At 34.0% G+C, this 20,513-nt stretch overlaps 1 protein-coding gene across 4 annotated transcripts in view; it reads right to left on the bottom strand.

Moving 5' to 3' along the window:
* Positions 1-20,513, bottom strand: part of ARAP2 (ArfGAP with RhoGAP domain, ankyrin repeat and PH domain 2) — a 271,115-nt gene that overhangs the window by 203,345 nt on the left and 47,257 nt on the right. For all 4 annotated transcript variants that reach the window (XM_074229650.1, XM_074229652.1, XM_074229649.1 and 1 more), the window contains exons 3-5: positions 11,508-11,566; positions 7,798-7,874; positions 1,211-1,299 (exon numbers count right to left, since the gene is read on the bottom strand). In XM_074229650.1, the coding sequence (XP_074085751.1) occupies positions 1,211-1,299; positions 7,798-7,874; positions 11,508-11,566 (225 nt within the window). The remainder of the gene's footprint in view (positions 1-1,210; positions 1,300-7,797; positions 7,875-11,507; positions 11,567-20,513) is intronic.

The raw sequence follows: 20,513 nt of genomic DNA, 5'->3' as shown, positions 1-20,513 counted from the left end.
AATACAGATAGATGCCTTCTCTGTAAATTAAGGCCTCAGTGTCTTATCTGGTGTTCAGAGATGCTAAGTCAATGGTCCAATGTCCCATAGACATTCTATCAGAGAAGGGACTATTCTGCTTTATCATCATAAGGCATATAATCACACCAAGAATGGTTGTACTTAGAAAGTAGGGTCAAGCATCTTTTTTTGTCACTTCCATCACCTTTCATAATTATCACTGAGCACAGAAATCTGGAGTACCTAGTTTCATTAGAAAATCAAGCTCAATAATTAAAATAAAATCAAAATCTAGATAGGTATGATACAAAGAGAAAACTCAAGGAAAATTGTCAAGTCCATAATTCGTTTTGGCTCTATTACTTAGAAAATCATAGTTATAAAATCTCTGAGTTATCTAATCTAACTTCCACAGGGGTATTGTATGTGTTATTGTCTTCACTTTACAGATAGAAAATCTGAGGCTTAGAAGAGAGGTCAAATGACTATAAAGGTAAAACTGGGGCTATACCCCCCCTAATCCTGACCCAGCTCTCCTTCTACCACACCATGGTGTTTCTTTTTTTTAAATAGGTTTTTGCAAGGCAAATGGGGTCAAGTGGCTTGCTCAAGGCCACATGGCTAGGTAATTATTGTCTGAGGTCAAATTTGAACGCAGGTACTCCTGACTCCAGGGCCGGTGCTTTATACAGTGCACCACCTAGCCGCTCTGACCATGGTGTTTCTTTAAAAAGAAGTCTCAGGGGCAGCTAGGTGGTACAGTGAATAGAGCAGTGGCCTTGGAGTCAGGAGTACCTGGGTTCAAATCTGACCTCAGACACTTAATAATTACCTAGCCGTGTGGCCTTGGACAAACCACTTAAAACCCATTGCCTTGAAAAATCTAAAAAAATAAATAAAAAGAAGTCCCCAATTCTAATGCATCATCATAATCATAAAAGCTAGAGTTCACAACATTCCCCTCCACACACTTACAGTAATACTCCAAGATGGAAAATATAATGAGAAATAAATGTCATCCTACAAAAATCCTTATTAAAAGGAAGACACCCCATAATTTAGATTTAAAAGATATGACCTTAGGAATTCATATCTGATTATTTTCCTTTGACCCAAAAGCAACAGAAATAAAATAATGATGTTTCAAATGCCAACATAACTTTTTGCTTAAAAAAGAAATAAAAGATTCTGTTAGGTGCTAATTGAGTACCTTGATTGTCCAAAAACTGAACTCCTTTCAGGACCTGCTTCCTTTTTAAGTTTTTCTTCAACAATCCAAAATTCATTCTTCAAGGTTTTCTGTAAGATACACACACACACACACACACATGTACACACACACACACACACACAAATAAACGTTCCTCTTTGTATGGGTCAAAAATTTTACCAGGATAATATGGAAATATATTTTACAAGGCAACACATGCATAATCTGTATCAAAAATGCTTGACTTCTCAAAGAGTGGAGAGAGAAAGAAGAGAATTTGGAAATAAATACTAAAAATTCTTTAATATGTAATTGAGAAAAATAAAATAGGAGAAAGGAAAGAAGGAAGAGAAAAAAGAAAGGAAGGAAAGAAGGAAGAGGGAAGGAAGGAAGGAAGGAAGGAAGGAAGGAACGAAGGAACGAAGGAAGGAAGGGGAGGGAGGAAGGGAGGGAGGAGAGAAGGAGGGGAGGGAGGGAGTGGAGGAGGGGAGGTAGGAAGGAGGGGTTGGAATTGAAAAAACAGTAGTATAACATTCCTGCCCTCAGTGAGTTTTTAAATGTAGTAGGGAGAGACAGCAGGTATATATATATATATATATATATATATATGTATATATATATATATATATATATGTATATATATATATATATACATATATATATATATATGTATATATATATATATATACATATATATATATATATATATATATATTGAATATACAGAAATAGATACAAGATGTTTTGCAAATGGAGGGAAGGCATTAGCAGTTTTGAGTATCAGGAACTATTTGAAGTAAAACATGGCCAGTGAGCTGAGCTTTGAGGAAAATTAGGTGATCTGAGAGACAGGCATGAGGTACATGTAAAAAAGCATAGAGATGGGAGATAGAACATTAACTAAGAAACATTAAGAACCTTGTGTCATTGTATCATGGAAAGAGAGAATTATTGTATAATTAAGACTGGAAGAAAAATTTGTGTTTTATCCTAGGGGTAACAGAGAGACACTGGAACTTTAATAAACAGGAGAATGAGGTAGTCAGTCCTATGTTTTAAGATTTTGAATATATGGCCATTTTATGGAATTTGGATGGGAAAGGGAAAAGACTGAGACCAAAAGAGACCAAAAGGAGATTTCTATACCAGTCCAATTGAGAGATGATAAGGATTTGATTAATGATAGTCACTATGTGGAGAGAAGGCATATAAAAGATCTTAAGGAGGCAAAAATAACAAGATCTGATAAAATAATTGGCAATAGGGTGAATGACTACATCAAGATTGCAAACCTGAATGTCTAGAAGAATGGTGGTGTCCTTAACAGAAACAGAGAAGTGTGGAAGAGGTGTGGTTCAGAGAGAAAGATGAGTTCTGGACATGTTCAGTCTGATATTTCTCTAGGATATCCAGTTCAATATGTTCATAGGATCATGGGAGAGAAACTAAGGACAGATATATAGTCACCCACAAAGAAACACGAACATAAATGATCATGAAGAGAGAGCGTGTAGAGAGAAGTGACTTCAAGACAGAGTCCTAGCTTCTGTGTTAAATATGATATGGATGATCACCCAGCAAAGTAGACTGAGATGTTCCATTCATAAATGCTGGCAGAGAAAACCATATGTGACATAAAAACATAAAGAAGAGGTAGTACCCAGAAAGGAAGGATAGTCAACCATGTCAAATGCTAAAGAGTTCAATAAAAGGGTATTAGTTATGACAATAGAGATTAGTGGTGACTGATGGAAGCTGTTTCAATTGAGAGATGAGTCTGGTAATTATACATGTACCTAAGAAGTAAAAGGAAAGAAAATAGAGTCAATCTTTTTTTTTTAGGAGTTTAGTTGAAAAAGGGAAGAATAATATATATAATATTATTTATGAGACAGAGTCTAATGATGGTTTTTGGAAAATGGGGATGGGAAATATGGGCAAATTTGTAGTCTTCTGGGATAAAAACAAGAAAGGAGAGAGGGAAAATGGTGATGACTTTGGGAACAATATCCTGGGAAATATGGGAGGGGACAGGATCAAGGTTATATGTAGAGGGTTGGCCTTGGCAAGGAGAAAGGTTATGATTTATCAATAGTAATGGGGAAATAACATTATGGAGTTGTATGTTCAAGAGAAGGAAAGAAAAGAGATTAGATAACATGAAGTTACAGTATAACCAGTCAGCACAGTTGAGTGACTTTTTCCAGCACTATTCTACTGCATTTAAGTAGGAGTGGTGAAGGTAGATATTCAAAGTAATCCAGGGTTAAAGTTAGGTAAAGTTGAACAAAGTACAGAAGAAAGCTAGGAATTTAAAAGTATTATGTAGGATTGACTTAATTTATCAAAGGGTAGAGATTAGTAAGGGAGAAGAGTAAAGATAGATAAAGTGTGATGGCCTGGTAAAGTACTTAGGTAGGGGAGGATCAGAGGTTATTGAATAGAGAAAGAATATTTAAAGATCAAGTAAAACACAAGGAAAATATGGCATTTACATGGCTCAGCTGGATAATGCACTGGGTCTGAAGTCAGGAAGACTAAATTCAAATCTGGTCTCAGAAACAATACCTGAGTTTGCCTTCATTCACCTGTGAAGGAAATGGCTAACCACTCCCATATCTTTGTCAAGATAATCATATACAGAGTCACAAAGAGTGGAACATGACTGAATGACTGACCAATAACAAAGCACAGGGAAAGATGAAATGATAAAAGGTTGTAAATGGAAAGAAGTGTTTCGGCTTTCTAAATTCTGAAATAGAACAATTACTTGTGTGACTGTGAGAAATCATGAGTATATCCATACCTGTATGTGGCTGTGATGAGGAATAGGACTATATCATGTGAATTGAGAAACTGGAAGATTAGTGTGCCTGAATGAACATTAACATTTCTATAAACAAGTACTACAAAGAGCTTTTTAAAATAATTTTCAAGAAGTTGTCCTTTCTAATAAAATTCCCCCCAACTTCCATAAAAATTTCAAGTGAAAAAATCTAAATAATTATTTTTTGTTATCAGATTTCTTCCCTGATTGTATCTTTTCAATTTTTATACTAACTTATCACTTTTAAAAAGTTGCATTAAAGAGGAGTCTCAATCAGATCGTCAAATACTAAAGAAAAACATGAGAAACCAGTTTGAAGAAACCTCAAAGAACATTTAACCCAACTCATACATGGAAGAGTATCCTACCTGATAATTATAATCTAATTACTATTTAAAGACCTCCAAGGAGGAAGAACCCAAGTTCTCTCTCCTAGTAATTAAGTTAGGAACAGAATTCTAACCCTTTCCCCTACCGAAGTCAGATTAATTTTTCTTAAAACATACTGAGACCATTCCTAGGTTTTAGTTGGTCCAGAGGACTAAAGATTCAGACTATGGACAACACTCCCTGATGTGCCTGGGCACAAAGTTGCCTTGAAGCAAAGCCATTCTGGTTTGCAAGGCTAAATAAAACTTGGTCAAGGTAGCTCCACTAAAGCTGAATCAAATAAAATGTCATCAATCTTTATCCTTTTCTTGTGATGGCTAAATGAATCTCTTTTTGTTGATTGCTGAATGATCTGTTTCATCTAGTCCTATATCAAAGCGATACCCCCATTTTATTTCCGATAGTTCTAATTAATAAAAAGATCTTCCTTAAATTAAAGACTAAATTATCTTCTTTTCAAGAAGTTTGTTCCTATTATGACTTACTACATTCTCATATCTGAATCTCATATCTTTCTAAAACTACTTTTAAGTTACTAGTTTAAAGTGATTTTTCAAATTTGAGTAAAGAAATCTTGCTTATTTAAAAGTATTTTATAATACTTGGTAAGTCAACTTTCTCCCCTCATTCTCTGACAAGGAATATTATACAGAAGGGAATTAAACAATTACCATGTAGAAGAAGATGAAAGGATCAAAAGAAACCAAATTTTGCTATCTATAGGAAATCAAATGATTAGTGTGCTTCTGATTCATTCCTTGAGGTGGCGCTCAAACCACCTATACCATTCTAGAGTGTGGGTAAACATTGTGTAACAATTAATCAGAGCTATGATCACCTCCAGATTAAACCCAAACTCATATCTCTGCAGACAGTGATCTATGAAGAAAGCCTAGGGTTCTTACCATAATGCCTGACCCATAGGAGGCTAGCAAATTCTTTGCAAAAAGTAGTCATATAATAAATGCTTTTAATTCATTTATTCAATACCAGAATAGTCAGTCTGAGTTAACATATATCATAGAAATATAATTGTTTACACTGAGCAAAGGGTATCTGTTATCACCAAAAAACTTTCAATTTTTCTCCTAAAACTTAATACTTTATTAATGGATTACCTTGAATGTTATAGTATTACTATAGTTCTCCATATTATAGAATTACATATTTCACAGTGTGCATTTCTCATATACTTTCTAACTAGTTTGGAGTTTTGCATATGTGTGTTCTTCCTTGTTACCAGATACGTAGTACACAGTCAATAATATTGGTTGCATTTTATTTTCTCAGAGCCCTACAATACTAAGTATAATTCTAAAACTATTATTACCTGACTGATTTGCCAAGAAACATAATACTTTGTCATGGGACACTATTGTTATATTAGAAACCAGGAGGGATGGGAATTCAGGGAAGGCTGGAGGGATTTGCATGAACTGATCCTGAGTGAGATGAGCAGAACCAGAAAAAACACTGTAGAACCTAACAGCAACATGGGGTTGATGATCAACCTTGATGGACTCCTCATTCCATCAGTGCAACAATCAGGGACAATTTGGGGCTCTCTGCAATGAAGAATACCATCTGTAGTCAGAGAAAGAACTGTGGAGTTTGAACAAAAACCAAGCTATTACCTTTAATTTAGGGGGGAAAAAACTGATATCTCATTGTCTGATCTTGCTATCTCTTATACTTTACGTTTCTTCCTTAAGGATATGATTTCTCTCTCATCACATTCAATTTGGATCAATGTATACCATGGAAACAATGTAAAGATTGACAAATTGTCTTCTGTGGGGGGTGGGGGGAGGGAAGTAAGATCAGGGGAAAAATTGTAAAACTCAAAATAAATTAAATCTTTATTTAAAAAACATAATACTCAAAATATCCCCAAAATAAGTTCCAAAGCTTAAAAGTCTTTAGGACTATTTATATACCAGGGGAAATATTGCAAATCCTTAGCCAAGAGACTTAACAACAAGGTAAAAATCTAAACGATATCTTCAGAATATGCTAAACAATTTATCAACCCATCAGTGGTTCATAGTGTTTGGGATTTTTTCACTCTAATTAATATTTAACTATATTATACTATATTATCTACATTATTGTCAGGGTATCAGAAGATACTTAGAAAGTGATTTAAGCTTAAAAATTAGGAAACATCTTTTATTTTATCTAAATTATATCTGTCTGACAAAATTTAAGTCTTTCCACTGGCTTACTTGACAATCAAAAATTTCTCACATTTTGCCTTTAATTTGGAGAAAAAAAAATTTAATGGTAATAAGCTGAACAGTTGTCAAAAGCTATCTATAGAGGAATTAAAATGTTAGTACACAAGTGAATTTTCAGAGTATTTTATATTACCTAATTTTTCATTAAACCACAAATTAGTTTTTAGTCTAAATTAATACACATATAGGGATGAATTCCATCTTAGAGTCTTAAGATTTCATTTATCAATGAACCAACCCATTTATTAAACATATTTGGTTCAAGACACTCTGTTACTATAAGAGATGAGACAAATTCTAGACCTGTGATTTAATTGGCATAGGAAATTCCTGTGTAATAACATTCTCTTTACCAACTCAGGCTGAGGCTTTCTCTACAACTTATAATCTTAGAGAATTGACTAGAAGAACATTAGGGGGGGCAGCTAGGTGGCATAATAGATAAAGCCCCAGCCCTGGAGTAAGGAGTACCTGGGTTCAAATCCGGTCTCAGACACTTAATAATTACCTAGCTGTGTGGCCTTGGGCAAGCCACTTAACCCCATTTGCCTTGCAAAAACCTAAAAAAGAAGAACATTATGGGGTTAAGAGACTTCCCTGGGAGTCACAAAGTCAATAAGGACCATGGAGCATAATATAAACCCAAACGTCTCAGGATTTGCGGTTAACACTATATTGCCTCTCCAAAAAAAGGAATATGATGGCAAAAAATAAACAGTATTTGGCTTCAAAGAAGTTATAATCACTGAATACACTTAGGCTGATCTTGGTGTAAAGACAACAATAACTAGTATAAGTGTGAAATTAAATAATTTATGCATGAGTACTCTACAGAAAAGTCTAAAATGCATTGCAGAATCACTGAAATACTAAAATAATTGTATTGCATGAATAATGAGTATTGGAAGAAATGAAATGGAATTGGAAAGAAATGGAATGACAATGCTATGAGGATTGACACTTTACTATGATCTGAAACCTTTTAATGGAAGATAAATTGTACAGGTTTCACAGAAACTCACTGAAAATAAATATGAAAAATCCTTTAATGCATATTTTCCCCTAAGTATACATGCAACTTTAGGCAGGCACAGACATATAGGAAATGAGGGAGGAAATGTAAGCCAACTCACCTTGGAATTTCCTGTGCTCTTAAAAGAAAAAGCATCCCCGTGTGGAAAGATCAAAGATGATTGTTCTTCAAGTGACTCTTTTGAGAAAAGAGTAAAAAAGATAAAGAGATTACCCTTAAAAAGTTAAAGTACTTCACAATTACAGCAATACTAAGATTTATTTTTTATTACAAAAATGATTTTACTATTGTCCTCCTCCAAAGTTTCATCATTGGTTCTTAAAGGCTTTGGAATGTAAGAAGAATATTGTACCCAAAAATTGACTATATTTGTTTCAAAAGACCAGTCAGGGTCTCTCAAGGTGGTAGAGGGTCATCTCCTGATGCCCACAAGATGTTGAGCTTTTGTCACAGCAATACTCGATGATCATTTAATAAATTGTGTTGCCAGTGTACAATTGTACCAGAAACCACCGCCAAGGAGAGAGAAGGGAGGGTAGTCATAAAATGTGTAACATAAATTTGCAAATTGATGAATATTGAAAAACTACTACAGCATGTAATTGGAAAAATAAAATATCAATTTAAAAAACTGTGTTTATATGGGATCTTCATTCATTATATACCAAGGGAAATATTGCAAATCCTTAGCCAAGAGACTTAACAAGGTAAAAATCTAAACAATATCTTCAGAATATCCTAAACAGTTTATCAACCCATCAGTGGTTCATAGTGCTTGGGAGTTTTTCACTCTAATTAATATTCAATTATGTTATACTATATTATCTATATTATTGTCTTAGGGTATCAGAAGATACTTAGAAAGTGACTTAACCTTAAAAATTAGGAAACTTATCTTTTATTTTATCTAAATTATATCTGTCTGAGAAAATTTAAGTCTTTTCACTGGCTTACTTTGGCAATCAAAAATTTCTCAAATTTTGCCTTTAATTTGGAGGAAAAAATTTTAATGGTAATAAGCTGAACAGTTCTCAAAAGATATCTACAGAGGAATTAAAATGTTAGTATATAAGTGAATTTTGGTAGCTATACCAATAAATTGCAGATCTTCTAAGTAGTGAATTTTTATAAAAGACTATTGGATCCATACATATTACACTCCCATACTCTGCTCATTCCATCCAAACATATCTTCCTTACTTTCTGCACTTCAGCACTCTTAACACAAAAAACATCTTCCCCAAAACCACTTTTTCTTAGAAATTCAACCCAACTTAAAAATTCCTCCTTCTGATAAACATTCCCTAATAAGCTTGACTCCCTTCACCTTTCCTTTCTTTGAAATATTATATTAATAAAAATACCATTTCTTTGACAATCAATCAGGTACTACTTTGTGATAGCTCTGGTACTATTGTTTTCAACTACCATTTCACTCAGCTAGTGTTATTTGCTTTTTCATGTGTTTATATATTAATTCTATAATTGGGTAATGGAGTAGAACAATTAATAAAGTACCAGGTCTGGAAGACAAGAAGATTCAAGTTCAAATTTTATGTCAGATGTTTACTAGCAAGTCACTTAATCCTATTTGCCTCAGTTTCCTCATTTGTAAAATAAGAATAATAATAGAACTTAGTTCCCAGGGTTGTTGTGAAGATCAAATGAGATAATAATTTCAATGCACTTAGTGCAAGCACCTCACACATAGAAAGTGCTATATAAATAATAGCTATTACTTATTAATTAGACACTATGCTACTTGTGGACAAAGACTGTCTTAGCATTTTTTCACAGTATTGGCATCAGGCCTTGAAAATAGTGGACTCAAACTGCAAAATGAGACACATGAAACTTTGTTTTGCTTAATAAAATGCATATTTATCAAAATGTATCTTTTTTCTTCCCCAATTTTGAGTGGCAATAAAAAAGGAAAAAATTGATTTTGTTCATTGAAAAAATAAAATTTAATTAGAAAAAGAAAATGGTAGGAACTAATTAAATATTTAATATTTAATATGTGATTTTTCTAGTTGCAATAAGGTATCTCAAGATTTTGCCCAGTAGGCAACTTTATTTTCTTTTTATCAGGTAAGGTAATATTGCAAATACTTCAGGACTAACTTTGGGAAGCAGAAGAAAATCTTACAGTTTCTTCCAAACTTTAGAATTAAAAATAAAGTTAAGGTCATTAATAAGCCTTACTTTCATAATCAAACCATAAAATTTTGAGACAGATGGGCCAAGATTACATGGTCATTAACCCTAATAATTTTGTTTGGTCTTATCTATAAATTTATAGAAAAACTATCCTTTCTAATACTATATTCATTTGGTATTCCTTCCATATTAACTAAACCTGTGATTAACCAAAATAGTCTTATCTCATTTACTTTGGTTGACTTAGATTCAATATATAGGTAATCCTTTTAAAACTATATTCAAGTTAACAAGGGAATTTAAATTAATTTCTTCTTTATTTCCTCATTCTGTAAAACTAGGATACTTCCATCAAGGTATAGGAAGAGGTTCATCTATAAGGAAATAAAATTAATACTTACATGTCTTGAATCTAAAAAACTTTAAAATTGGGTAAATAATCACTATTTTCTTCCCAGAAATCTAAACTAATAACATGTTCATAATGGCAATTCCAAGTCATCATTTGAAAATTTATAACATCTAATCCCCAGGAATGTGGGGATTTACTATAAACATATATAACATCAAGAATAATAGATTGGGGGGGGGGCAGCTAGGTGGCACAGTGGATACAGCATGGAACGTGGAGTCAGGAGGACCTGAGTTCAAATCCGGCCTCAGACACTTAATAATTACCTAGCTGTGTGACCTTGGGCAAGTCGCTTAACTCATTGCCTTGCAAAAAAAAAAAAAACTAAAAAAAACCAAGAATAATAGATCAATGAGGAATGTTTTCTTGATTTTCCTATATTGGGTATTCTGATTTGCAGTCAAACATTTAGTTCAGTGTTGCTTCCGCCCCTTCTTTCAACCATCTTGGCCATTCTCTCTATAAAGCCCTAAAAATAGATATAGAGACAGTCCCAGAAAAGCTCACTTTGTGATCAACATGATGATGAATCCCTCCAAATTAAGTTGGTCCTAAAATGCCCCACAATCATCAGGGGCCCTCTACTCAAAGCCTTTATACCAATAAGAATCTGACAGAATTTGCACTCCAATGACAATAAGATCAGGTCCAATCTATAATAAGGCATTGGAATAGGACTACAGTGGAAAATTTGCCAATGCAGAACTGTGATTCAGACATCCGATAGTTTTCTAGATCTACTTTGTCTCTATATAAAATGTTCCAGTTTACTGGAGAAAAGCTAACCCAAAAAAAGTATACCCACAGTTCTTGTTTTTTGATTTGATTTTAATGTATTTTCCCTGCCTCTTATTATAAAAAAAGATCAGAACTTGCAGCATAAAGGAAGAAAGGGTTTTTGGTCAAAGAACAATTAGCTGGGACATCCCTTTCAAGTATTTCCTGTTTATTATGCACAAGCAGACAGTCAGCACCAGCACTAATCCAACTAAAAGCTTTTCTATGTGCCGGGAGAATGACCCAAGTTTTCTGTATAAACATGTATTTAATGTTCAAGGTTTCCAAGTGACTTTTGTTGTATTTTATTCACTCCCTTTAAAAGTGCCCAAGCATGCAGTATAAACAGACAATTAGTTATGTCATTTCCTTTTCCGCTTGCTTAAGAAATAGAGAGTTTGAAAATTTTGATTCAACTTGCATTTAAAACAGTGACTGTTGGTTTAAAGGAATCAACTCACTTTGCATGATGAATGTCCTTCCATTGGCATTACCACCAATTCTCCTCTCACGGGCATAGCTTCAAAGAAAGGAAAGAGTCAGTTGCAAATTAATTTCACAAATCAACCAATAATTAGTTTTATATTCACTTAAGGATGACAATTACAGTAACAAAGGTGAATATTTGAAATTAATGCTACAATTTTTCTACAATTTTGTTGTATGATTATCACAACACATCTAACATCTTTTGTGCAATTGTAGGATAAGAAAGATCTTAGAAATCATCTAAAATCAAAACCCTATTTTTTAGATGAGGAAACTAAAAAATAATGAGATTAAATCACTTCCCCAAGTTCACATAGCAAGCCTAGAACTCCTTTCAATTATGAGAATTATTTTCAGTAAAATTAAATCAACTCTACTTTTTTTTTTTGAGAAACAATCCATACCATATAATAAAACCTCAAATTCAACTAATGAAACTAACTGGTATTTATCAGATCATTTATTTTAAAAAAAAAAATACTTCAGCAGACACAGAAAAACCCTTCAAAATAAATTTGTAAGCACATGAGCAATAAATAGTTGTCATGAAAATCTTGGGATCTGAAGAGTAGCTTAAGATTTACAGTTAGACATGCTTTAACTCAGTGGATCCTTACAACACACTCAGGGAAAATAGATGGACATTGTTGCCTTCAGTTTACAGATGCAGAAACTGACATTCACGTAAGTTAAATGAATTATCCAAAATCAAAAATCTGCTAAAATCAGAACTATATCTAGAACCCAATTTTAAGTCTTGGAATCACTATTCAGGTTTTTGGTTTATTAATTAATTCTCCTTTACATTTAATATAAACTCATATGCTAAGCCTCTATTCCCTGAAAAATCAAGGGAAGGCCTTGAATGACTAGTCCCTGACAATGATGGTTTGTTAGTATACAAGCTATTTTAAACTATAACCCTAAAAAAAAGTGCTCATTGATTCAATCATTTCATCAGCTGGCTGGCACTCCTTACTAATTAGTATAAATTGTGGAATCACATAAATTTTAAAGGTTAAAAATGGCCCTCCCCAGTCAGCTAGTTCAATGTAAAACTGACAAAAAGTGTCTCAATTGCAAGATAAACAACCATCTAGCCTCCGCCTGGGAACTTCAAACAGGGGAAGCCCAATACTTCAAGAGACAACCATCCATTTTGAACTACTTCATATTGTTGAAAAACTTTTTTTAAGCCAGTCTGAATCTGTCTCTTCACAACTTCTACACATTATTCTTACTCTTGACCTTTGGGATTTGAGTAAATCTAATCCAATTTGCTCATGCTACTATCCTTTCAACATCCCCACTTCCTTCAAGTAATTTTTATATAGCATGAAGATGTGGACTCAAAACTAGCAAATATCCTGGCAGCCCTCCCCTGGCTACTCTGACCACAGCAGACATGGTTCAGTTTGGGGTGCCAGAGTACCAAGATATTTGAAAAACTAAAGATTGTCACCTACTTGTTGCTGGAAAATCAGCCTAAAGTCACATGAAGCAGACTAGCTATGATTTCACTCTATTGATTAATATTAAGCCTGTATTGCACTACAACCTGCCAGATCTTTTTTTGAGCAAATTACTGCATTACCATCTCCCTCCTCTCCCCACCACAATCTTGCACCTATAAATTCAACAACATTATATGGATGCAAAATGCTAACCTGGTATGTATGTAAAATACTAATCTGACTGTTCCCTACTGAGGGGAGTGGGTAGGAAGAAGGGTGGAGGGAAATTTTGTAACTTGGAAATATGCATGAACAAATGATTGAAAATAAAAAAAAATTCAAAAAAACAACATATAAGACTTTTCTATTAACTTTGTTTTATTAGATCAGTCCAATGCTCTGGACTGTCCAGATCTTTTAGGATCCTGACCTTATCATCTAGTATGTCAGTGATACCTTCCAGCTTTGTCTCATAACAAAATATGACATGTTAGTGAGCTTTTTAGTGACTTGTAAATTACCTTTGATCATCATTTAACTATAAGTTCTCCTAAACTTTTCAAGTAATCCTCAATGCCTCTCTTCATTGCACTTTAAGTTCTAAAGCCTCTTAAATTTCTTATATTGTTTCTTCACAATCATGCCAACCACATATTTATCTACCTCTTATTAGCCTCTTACCTGAACCATAATCAGCATCATCACTTACACTGACCTGTTCCCATTTATCCTATACATTAAGAGAGAAAAAAAATCCTTCAAATGTATTATTGCTATTATTTCCATTTTAGAACTCAGAAGAGTGGCTTCCAGATGCCATTCACATAAAATTTGAAACTTCAAACCCTTCAGCAATTAGTATAGTCTTTCCCTAATGACAGCTAGGTAGCCTAAAGGATAGAATGCTGAATTCCAAGCGTAACTCAAACTCATAATAGCACTGGGACCTGGAGCAGGTCATTTGGAGGTCCAGTATTTAAATGATAGATGCAGTTCTCGGGTATTTTTCCTTCCTCCCTTGAGTTCCTCAATATCATAGTGGGGGCCTTTAAATATATTGTTGAGGGGTTTGGGCATGATAGCCTTTACAAACCTTTCCAACTCTAATCTATGATCCTATCATCTTACTTCATTGGTTCCAAGCTGGGCCATATTAGAAATCAAGCAAAACTGGTGCTCTCTAAACCATTCTCTCCATCCTCTGAGCTGCTGCAGATTCTGCACACTATCCTTTCCCTCTTTGAATAGTCAGCTCAAATTTTTTCCTCTCTAGTGATTTTCTGGGCTATTTATTCCTCTATTCCCTATTCCATGCTACCATAACACACAATACACTGCCTTTCTTGATTTCTACTTCATGATTTGTTGCCATATAGAACTATTCTATTGTTGAGTATGTGTAGAGGGAGTGGGGCATTTTCTCATCTAAGTTATGTATTCCTCAAGGGAAAGGACAATATTTCTTTTGTATAATTCTTGGTTTAAAGTTGCTTAATATTGGTAGATTGGTTACTGCAGTCCTACTTAGTTCTCACTTGTGGGAAAACCACTTCCACACTTAGGTCTTCAAATTACCCTAGATATTCAGAACTTACCACAGGGCAAAGCAAATGACTATAATGACTTCTATGTGCTCCTGTGTTCTTAACACACATAAAAGAAAGTACATTACTTAGCTCATTTAAGGTCATCGGAACCAATGGAATTTCTTATCAAAATACACACTCTTCAAAACTGCCTTAAAATTGAAACATGCAAAATAGACCATTTAAATGGGAATAAAGGAATAAAGAGTCAATCTCAGATTCTGGACAATCTGATTTCAAATTCTTCTCATCATATACTGGTTGCATAACCCTATCCAAGTCCCATAACATCTTAGTGCCCCCAGGCAACTGTCTTAGCCCATAAATTATACATCAGTTGCTCATTTGACTACCCAGGAAGCTTCCCCACTGGGAATTTGATATGCCAAGGAGATCACAGTAACAATCTAAAGGGAAAAAAATCTTCCAACAATAGCATCATTTATTTGTGGTGTATTTTTCTGCAAATTTTTAAGATTTGTCAATTGGAAAATCGAAGGGTTCTTTACAGTATATTTTTAGAATTTTGTTATTTATAGAATTATAGTTAAACTAGATGAAGGACCGGAAATCAGCTAGTCTGTCCTTGTGATTTTATAAGAAACAGAATCTGACAGGAAGTTAGTTATTTACCCAATGACTAAATCCATGAGAAAGTAACTGTCTCGGGAATACACTACACTATTAACCAGAAGACCTAGAAGTATTTAAATGATAGATGCAGTTCTCAGTAGGTATTTTGCCTTCCTTGAGTTCCTCAATATCATAGTGGAGGTCTTTAAATATATTGTTGATGGTCAATATTTAATAACACTATAGCTTTACAAAGCTTTTTATATCTATTACCTTAGTTAATTCTCATAAACAGCCCTCTAAAGTAGGTAGCATCAATATTACCCTCATCTTATTGATACTAAAATTGAGAGAAAGCACTTAAAAGGCTGTGCAAATAAAGATAAAAGTTCTTTTCCCAGGTTAGATAGCTAGTGGCAAGATTCCAAACCAGATTCCCTGAATACAAATCCAGTATACTTTCCTTTGCATAAAAAATACCTCTCCTGATAAGCCCTGTAACTATTTAATGTCATCCAATTAACATCCTGTTCCTGGCCTATTTTAAATTTGCCTCTGGGGTCCATTTTTCTGGTGTTTCTGATAGGCTCAATGCAATTCAGGATAGGTACTGAACAGATTGGGGCAGGGGCCAATAAAGAAGACCCAAAAACTGGGAGAGTGGAGTATTTCAAGGGGCAGAAAACATTATAGTGAAAATGACATTGACATGCTCCATCACCCCCCCCCAAGCATATTAAGAGAGAGGTAGGGCGGCTAAGTGGTGCAGTGAATAGAGCACCAGCCCTGAAGTCAGGAGTACCTGAGTTCAAATCCAGTCTCAGACACTAATTACCTAGCTGTGTGGCCTTGGGCAAGCCACTTAACCCCATTGCCTTGCAAAATAAAATAAAATAAACCTAAAAATTAAAGAGAGAGAGAGAGGTAGAAATTAGAAGCTTTCCAAGTACTACTTTAGGTAAGGTATACACTGGTCCATGTATTTTGACAGAGTTCTAGAAATGCTAGCCATAGCAATAAATTAAGGCATAAATTAAAGAGTAAAATCAGCAGAGATAAAATTATCCTTATCCACAAATGACAAGATGGTTTACTTTGAAAAACACAGGTTGCTGACAATGAAAAAAAAAATAGGTCTCCAGAACACTGGAACTACCTTAGGGAAAAACTGCAAAAAAGACATATCTAAGAATTGCATAGGGGCAGCTAGGTAGCACAGTGGATAGAGCACCAGCCCTGAAGTCAGGAATACCTGAGTTCAAATCCAGTCTCAGACACTAAATAATTACCTAGCTGTGTGGCCTTGGGTAAGTCACTTAACCTCATTGCCTTGCAAAAAAAACTAAAAAAATTTACATAGAAAAGTAGGAATAGAGTGATTCTTAGGTACAATAGGGCAGGAACATATCATAGAGGTGAAGTCACAAAGTCATGGAAGTAGGTAAGTATCAAAATTATATAATAAATGTTTTCTGGCCAGTAAATGGGGCATTCTGGTGTGGGAAAAGATTAAGTGTAAGTTTCTGACTTCATACTTATGATATAACAGAAATCCATTTAATTACAATTTGGAGGCTATTGATAAATTGAAACATTTTGAAATGGAAAGGGAATTGTATTGCATTAGGGTTTAAGACTTTGATTCATATCTCAACTATTCTACTTTCACCTAACTTATCTAGGCCTCAATTACCACAACTAGGAAAATGGGGGATTTGAATCAAATAATTTCCAATCCCTCCCAGTCCTATCACTATAAATCTCTGGTTTCCATTACCATATTACAGTATCCAATTATAGGGCTTTCTCACTATATGCTCTTACACAAATTAGTAGTTTATAGAAAAATGAAAGGTAATAAACTATATTTAGCATTAACCCTAAATTAATTAATAAGGCAATTATATAGCACAAGATAGAGTATCAAGTCTAGAGTAAGAAGATTCCTCTTTCTGCATTGAAATCTGGCCCCAGACATTTATTAGCTGTGTGACCCTAGACAAATCACGTAATCCTATCTGTCTCAGTTTTTTCATCTGTAGAATGTCCTCGAGAAGGAAATGGCAATCTCTGCCAGTATCTCTGCCAAGAAAATCCCAAATAATGTCATAAAGAGTTGGACATGAATGAAAAACAATTGAACAACAAAATTAAATTAATGAATATATTCCAAACTTACATACAATAGAGCTACGAACCTTAGCAACTACAGTTTCATACAAAGAGCTTTAACAAGTTCCTACAAAGGTAACCTGACTTGTAGGTGGGAATTTAGTCCAGACTCCTACATGGCAGGAGAGATTTCTACTATTGAACCACTCATATCAGATACCATGATTCTCTTTGAGAATAAAAGACAAACAACAACCTCTGTGAGTAGTAGGAGGAGAAGCCCCACTCCCCCAACTGAAATTGGTTAAGAGAGTTCCTTCCCTCCCTCTCTCCCTATTTCCTTCATTATTTTACTTTCCTTCCCTTCCCTCTATATACATAGGATATCATAAAAAGAATGTAAATTTTGATCAATGAAACTTTCCATCATGTCTTGGATTTGTTTATTAAGGGCTGGATTTCTTAAGAACCATGCCTTAAACCCAAATCACTCTGGCTACGGTCAACAAGAGATCCCCAGGCAAGCCCCATTTGGTCACTATTTGGGCCCTGATTGGCTCAAAGTGAATGTAAATAGTAATTGCTTCAGTTTTAGCCAGAAATCATTGGGGTCTTCCCCTCCCAGATTGATGATGTTGATGATGATTTTAAATAGATAAAAGAAGTCATTCTCTGCCTCCCATTACCATCAGGGTCATCTGAAATCATCCTTTCCTTTATCTGACCACCGGACCCAGATGACTCCAGAGGAGAAAATGATGCTGGAGTCTTTGCACAGCTCTCCTTCACTTAAATCTAATTCACTAGACTATCATGGCATCATCTCATTTATGTCATGACAAGAACAAGCAACAACAACAAAGGCAATAGGATATAAGCTCCTGGAGGTGGGCACTACCTTTTATTTTGTAACCCTCCAGCTGAAGCATTTAATTATGTGTTTGTTGAATAAAGAGCAAAAGAAAAAAATCATTTCTTTACTCTAGGCCAAGAAATGGAAACAATCTAAATACAATCACTTGAGGACCAATTGGCAAAGTTACTTACCAGAATGAATTCAAATAATATTTTTCATCAAAATACTCTTAGTCACTAATACCTAAATTACATTCTTTGAAACCCCCCGCAAGGTTTTTCCTTAGTGATCAGATCAGTTCAGAAAATAAATTAAGATACCACAAAGCATGACAACATATCTGCCAATAGATGCAGTCTCTTCTCTCATCATAGACATATGACACAATCAATTGCAAGAGAAAAATCACAAACTTGGCAAAATAAGCCTCAAAGACGTCAACAGATATCTCAGCATTTAATGCCTCAAGTATATAACTATGCATACATGTGAATTTAGCTAGCATCCCAAAATCATCCGATCAAAAACAAAAACAATGAGTACTAGATGAAGAATTTGAAATCCATAATTCATGGGTAACATGAAGCCTCAGCAGCATCATGTTCTGGGAAGAGTTACAAGCAAGCTCTTCCTGTGTATACACAAGGAAAAGAATTGAAAAATTACCAAACTTCTGACAAGTGCTTTAGTTGAAAAATATGATGCAGTGAAATGACTGCTGGCTATGGGTTCAGAGAATATGGGTTCAGATCCTTAGGCTAACTGCCACTGTAATCTTAAATTTGATTTTCCTCATTGGTAAAATGAGGGAGTTGGGGTAGATGGCACCTGAGGACTCTCACAGTTCCAGAGCAAAGATTGGAATCTAAAAAAAAAAAAATACATTTGTTTATACACAGCTGTTTCAATGAGAAACTCTAAGTACAGTTTAAAAAAAAAAACCAAATAGTACACAAAGAGAGACATTGTTAAAATGGCAATGCTTTCTGTAGAATAATATTTCTATGAATAGTAACACTGCCATATGAGTTTGTAAATGAGTGCATTGATTATAGGTTAAATTGACTTTTGAACTATTGCTTCAAAAACCACAAGTAACAATTTCACACTAATCTGTGACTCAAGTCATAATTTCAGTCATATAAATTTGACTTAAACTTTTATTTTAGCAAATGTAATTGAATAGTAGCTACCTAGTCCAATCTTTCAAATGGTCCTTTGCAGCTATAGATCAAATATATGTATATATATATATATATATATATATATATATATATATATATATATATATCCCTCTGTTAATCTAAATATCAGGTTGCTGACTGAAATCAGAAGATATTATTTCTATTTCACATTTCTCATTAATTAGTTGTAACATTAGAAAGTCACCTTTCATCTCTTTCTAGGCCTCAATTTTTTCATTCTTAAAAGAAACAAATTTGGTCTGGGTAATAGGTCAATTCCCTTTATACAACTGTGGAAGTTTTTCTATTCCTATTATTTTAACTAAAAGTAAAAAAACATATTATGAAATGTCTATTTCCGTTCCGGTGATTCACACTCCAACACATTGCAGTTAAGTTACAGTATAGCTTTCTGTGTGATAGCAACTTGAAAAAAAATTTTCTTTCATGAATAATAAAAAGCACACTCACAAAAATCATTTTCTTTTTATAAAGGGAAGGATAATTACATTGTACTTTTAATAATGTGTGGTTCATTAAATGCCTAAAAAATTGCACTCATTTTCATTGCCTTTAGTTGCTTCATGCCTATATATTCTTAGAGGCTACCTAAGGCATTATATTTCAGACATTACACTTTCATTTAATATAGTAATCACTGAATCACAGAATATTAGAAACATATACCCCAGAGATCATTAATCCAACCTTTTCATTTTATAGATACTGAGAACTTAGATGGTTTTAGTAACTTTCCCAAGGTCACATAACAAATCAGTAGCATAGATTCTATCCAATAATATCTGCATTATAATTTGCCAGAACTCAAATGATATTTTGAAATTAAGTTGGAAACCAATCTCAGACATTAATATTTTCAATTTCCAGAAAACGTAAATCCATAAATAAAATACACCTAAAATACTGACTGCAATTGTAGATATATGTTGATTTGGTTACAGTTTTTTTAATAGATTATCTTTAAAATCTCCTTTTAACTAACCAGTGATTATTCACCAATTTAAGAAAGCATGCCCCACCAATGTAGAAAAGCCCTGTTCTTCAACTTATCTTAGAACAGGAGTTCTTCATCTTTTGGGGGGGGGAGCCTGTACCCCTTTGAAAATCTGCTAAATCCTGTGGTCCAGTGAACAGAAGGTTGTTAAATTCATCAAATAAAATATATGATTACAAAGAAAACCAATTATATTGA

Source organism: Macrotis lagotis, chromosome 3 (assembly GCF_037893015.1).
Source record: "Macrotis lagotis isolate mMagLag1 chromosome 3, bilby.v1.9.chrom.fasta, whole genome shotgun sequence".
In the NCBI taxonomy this organism is placed as follows: Eukaryota; Metazoa; Chordata; class Mammalia; order Peramelemorphia; family Peramelidae; genus Macrotis; species Macrotis lagotis.
This window is presented reverse-complemented; position numbering and strand designations above follow the sequence as displayed.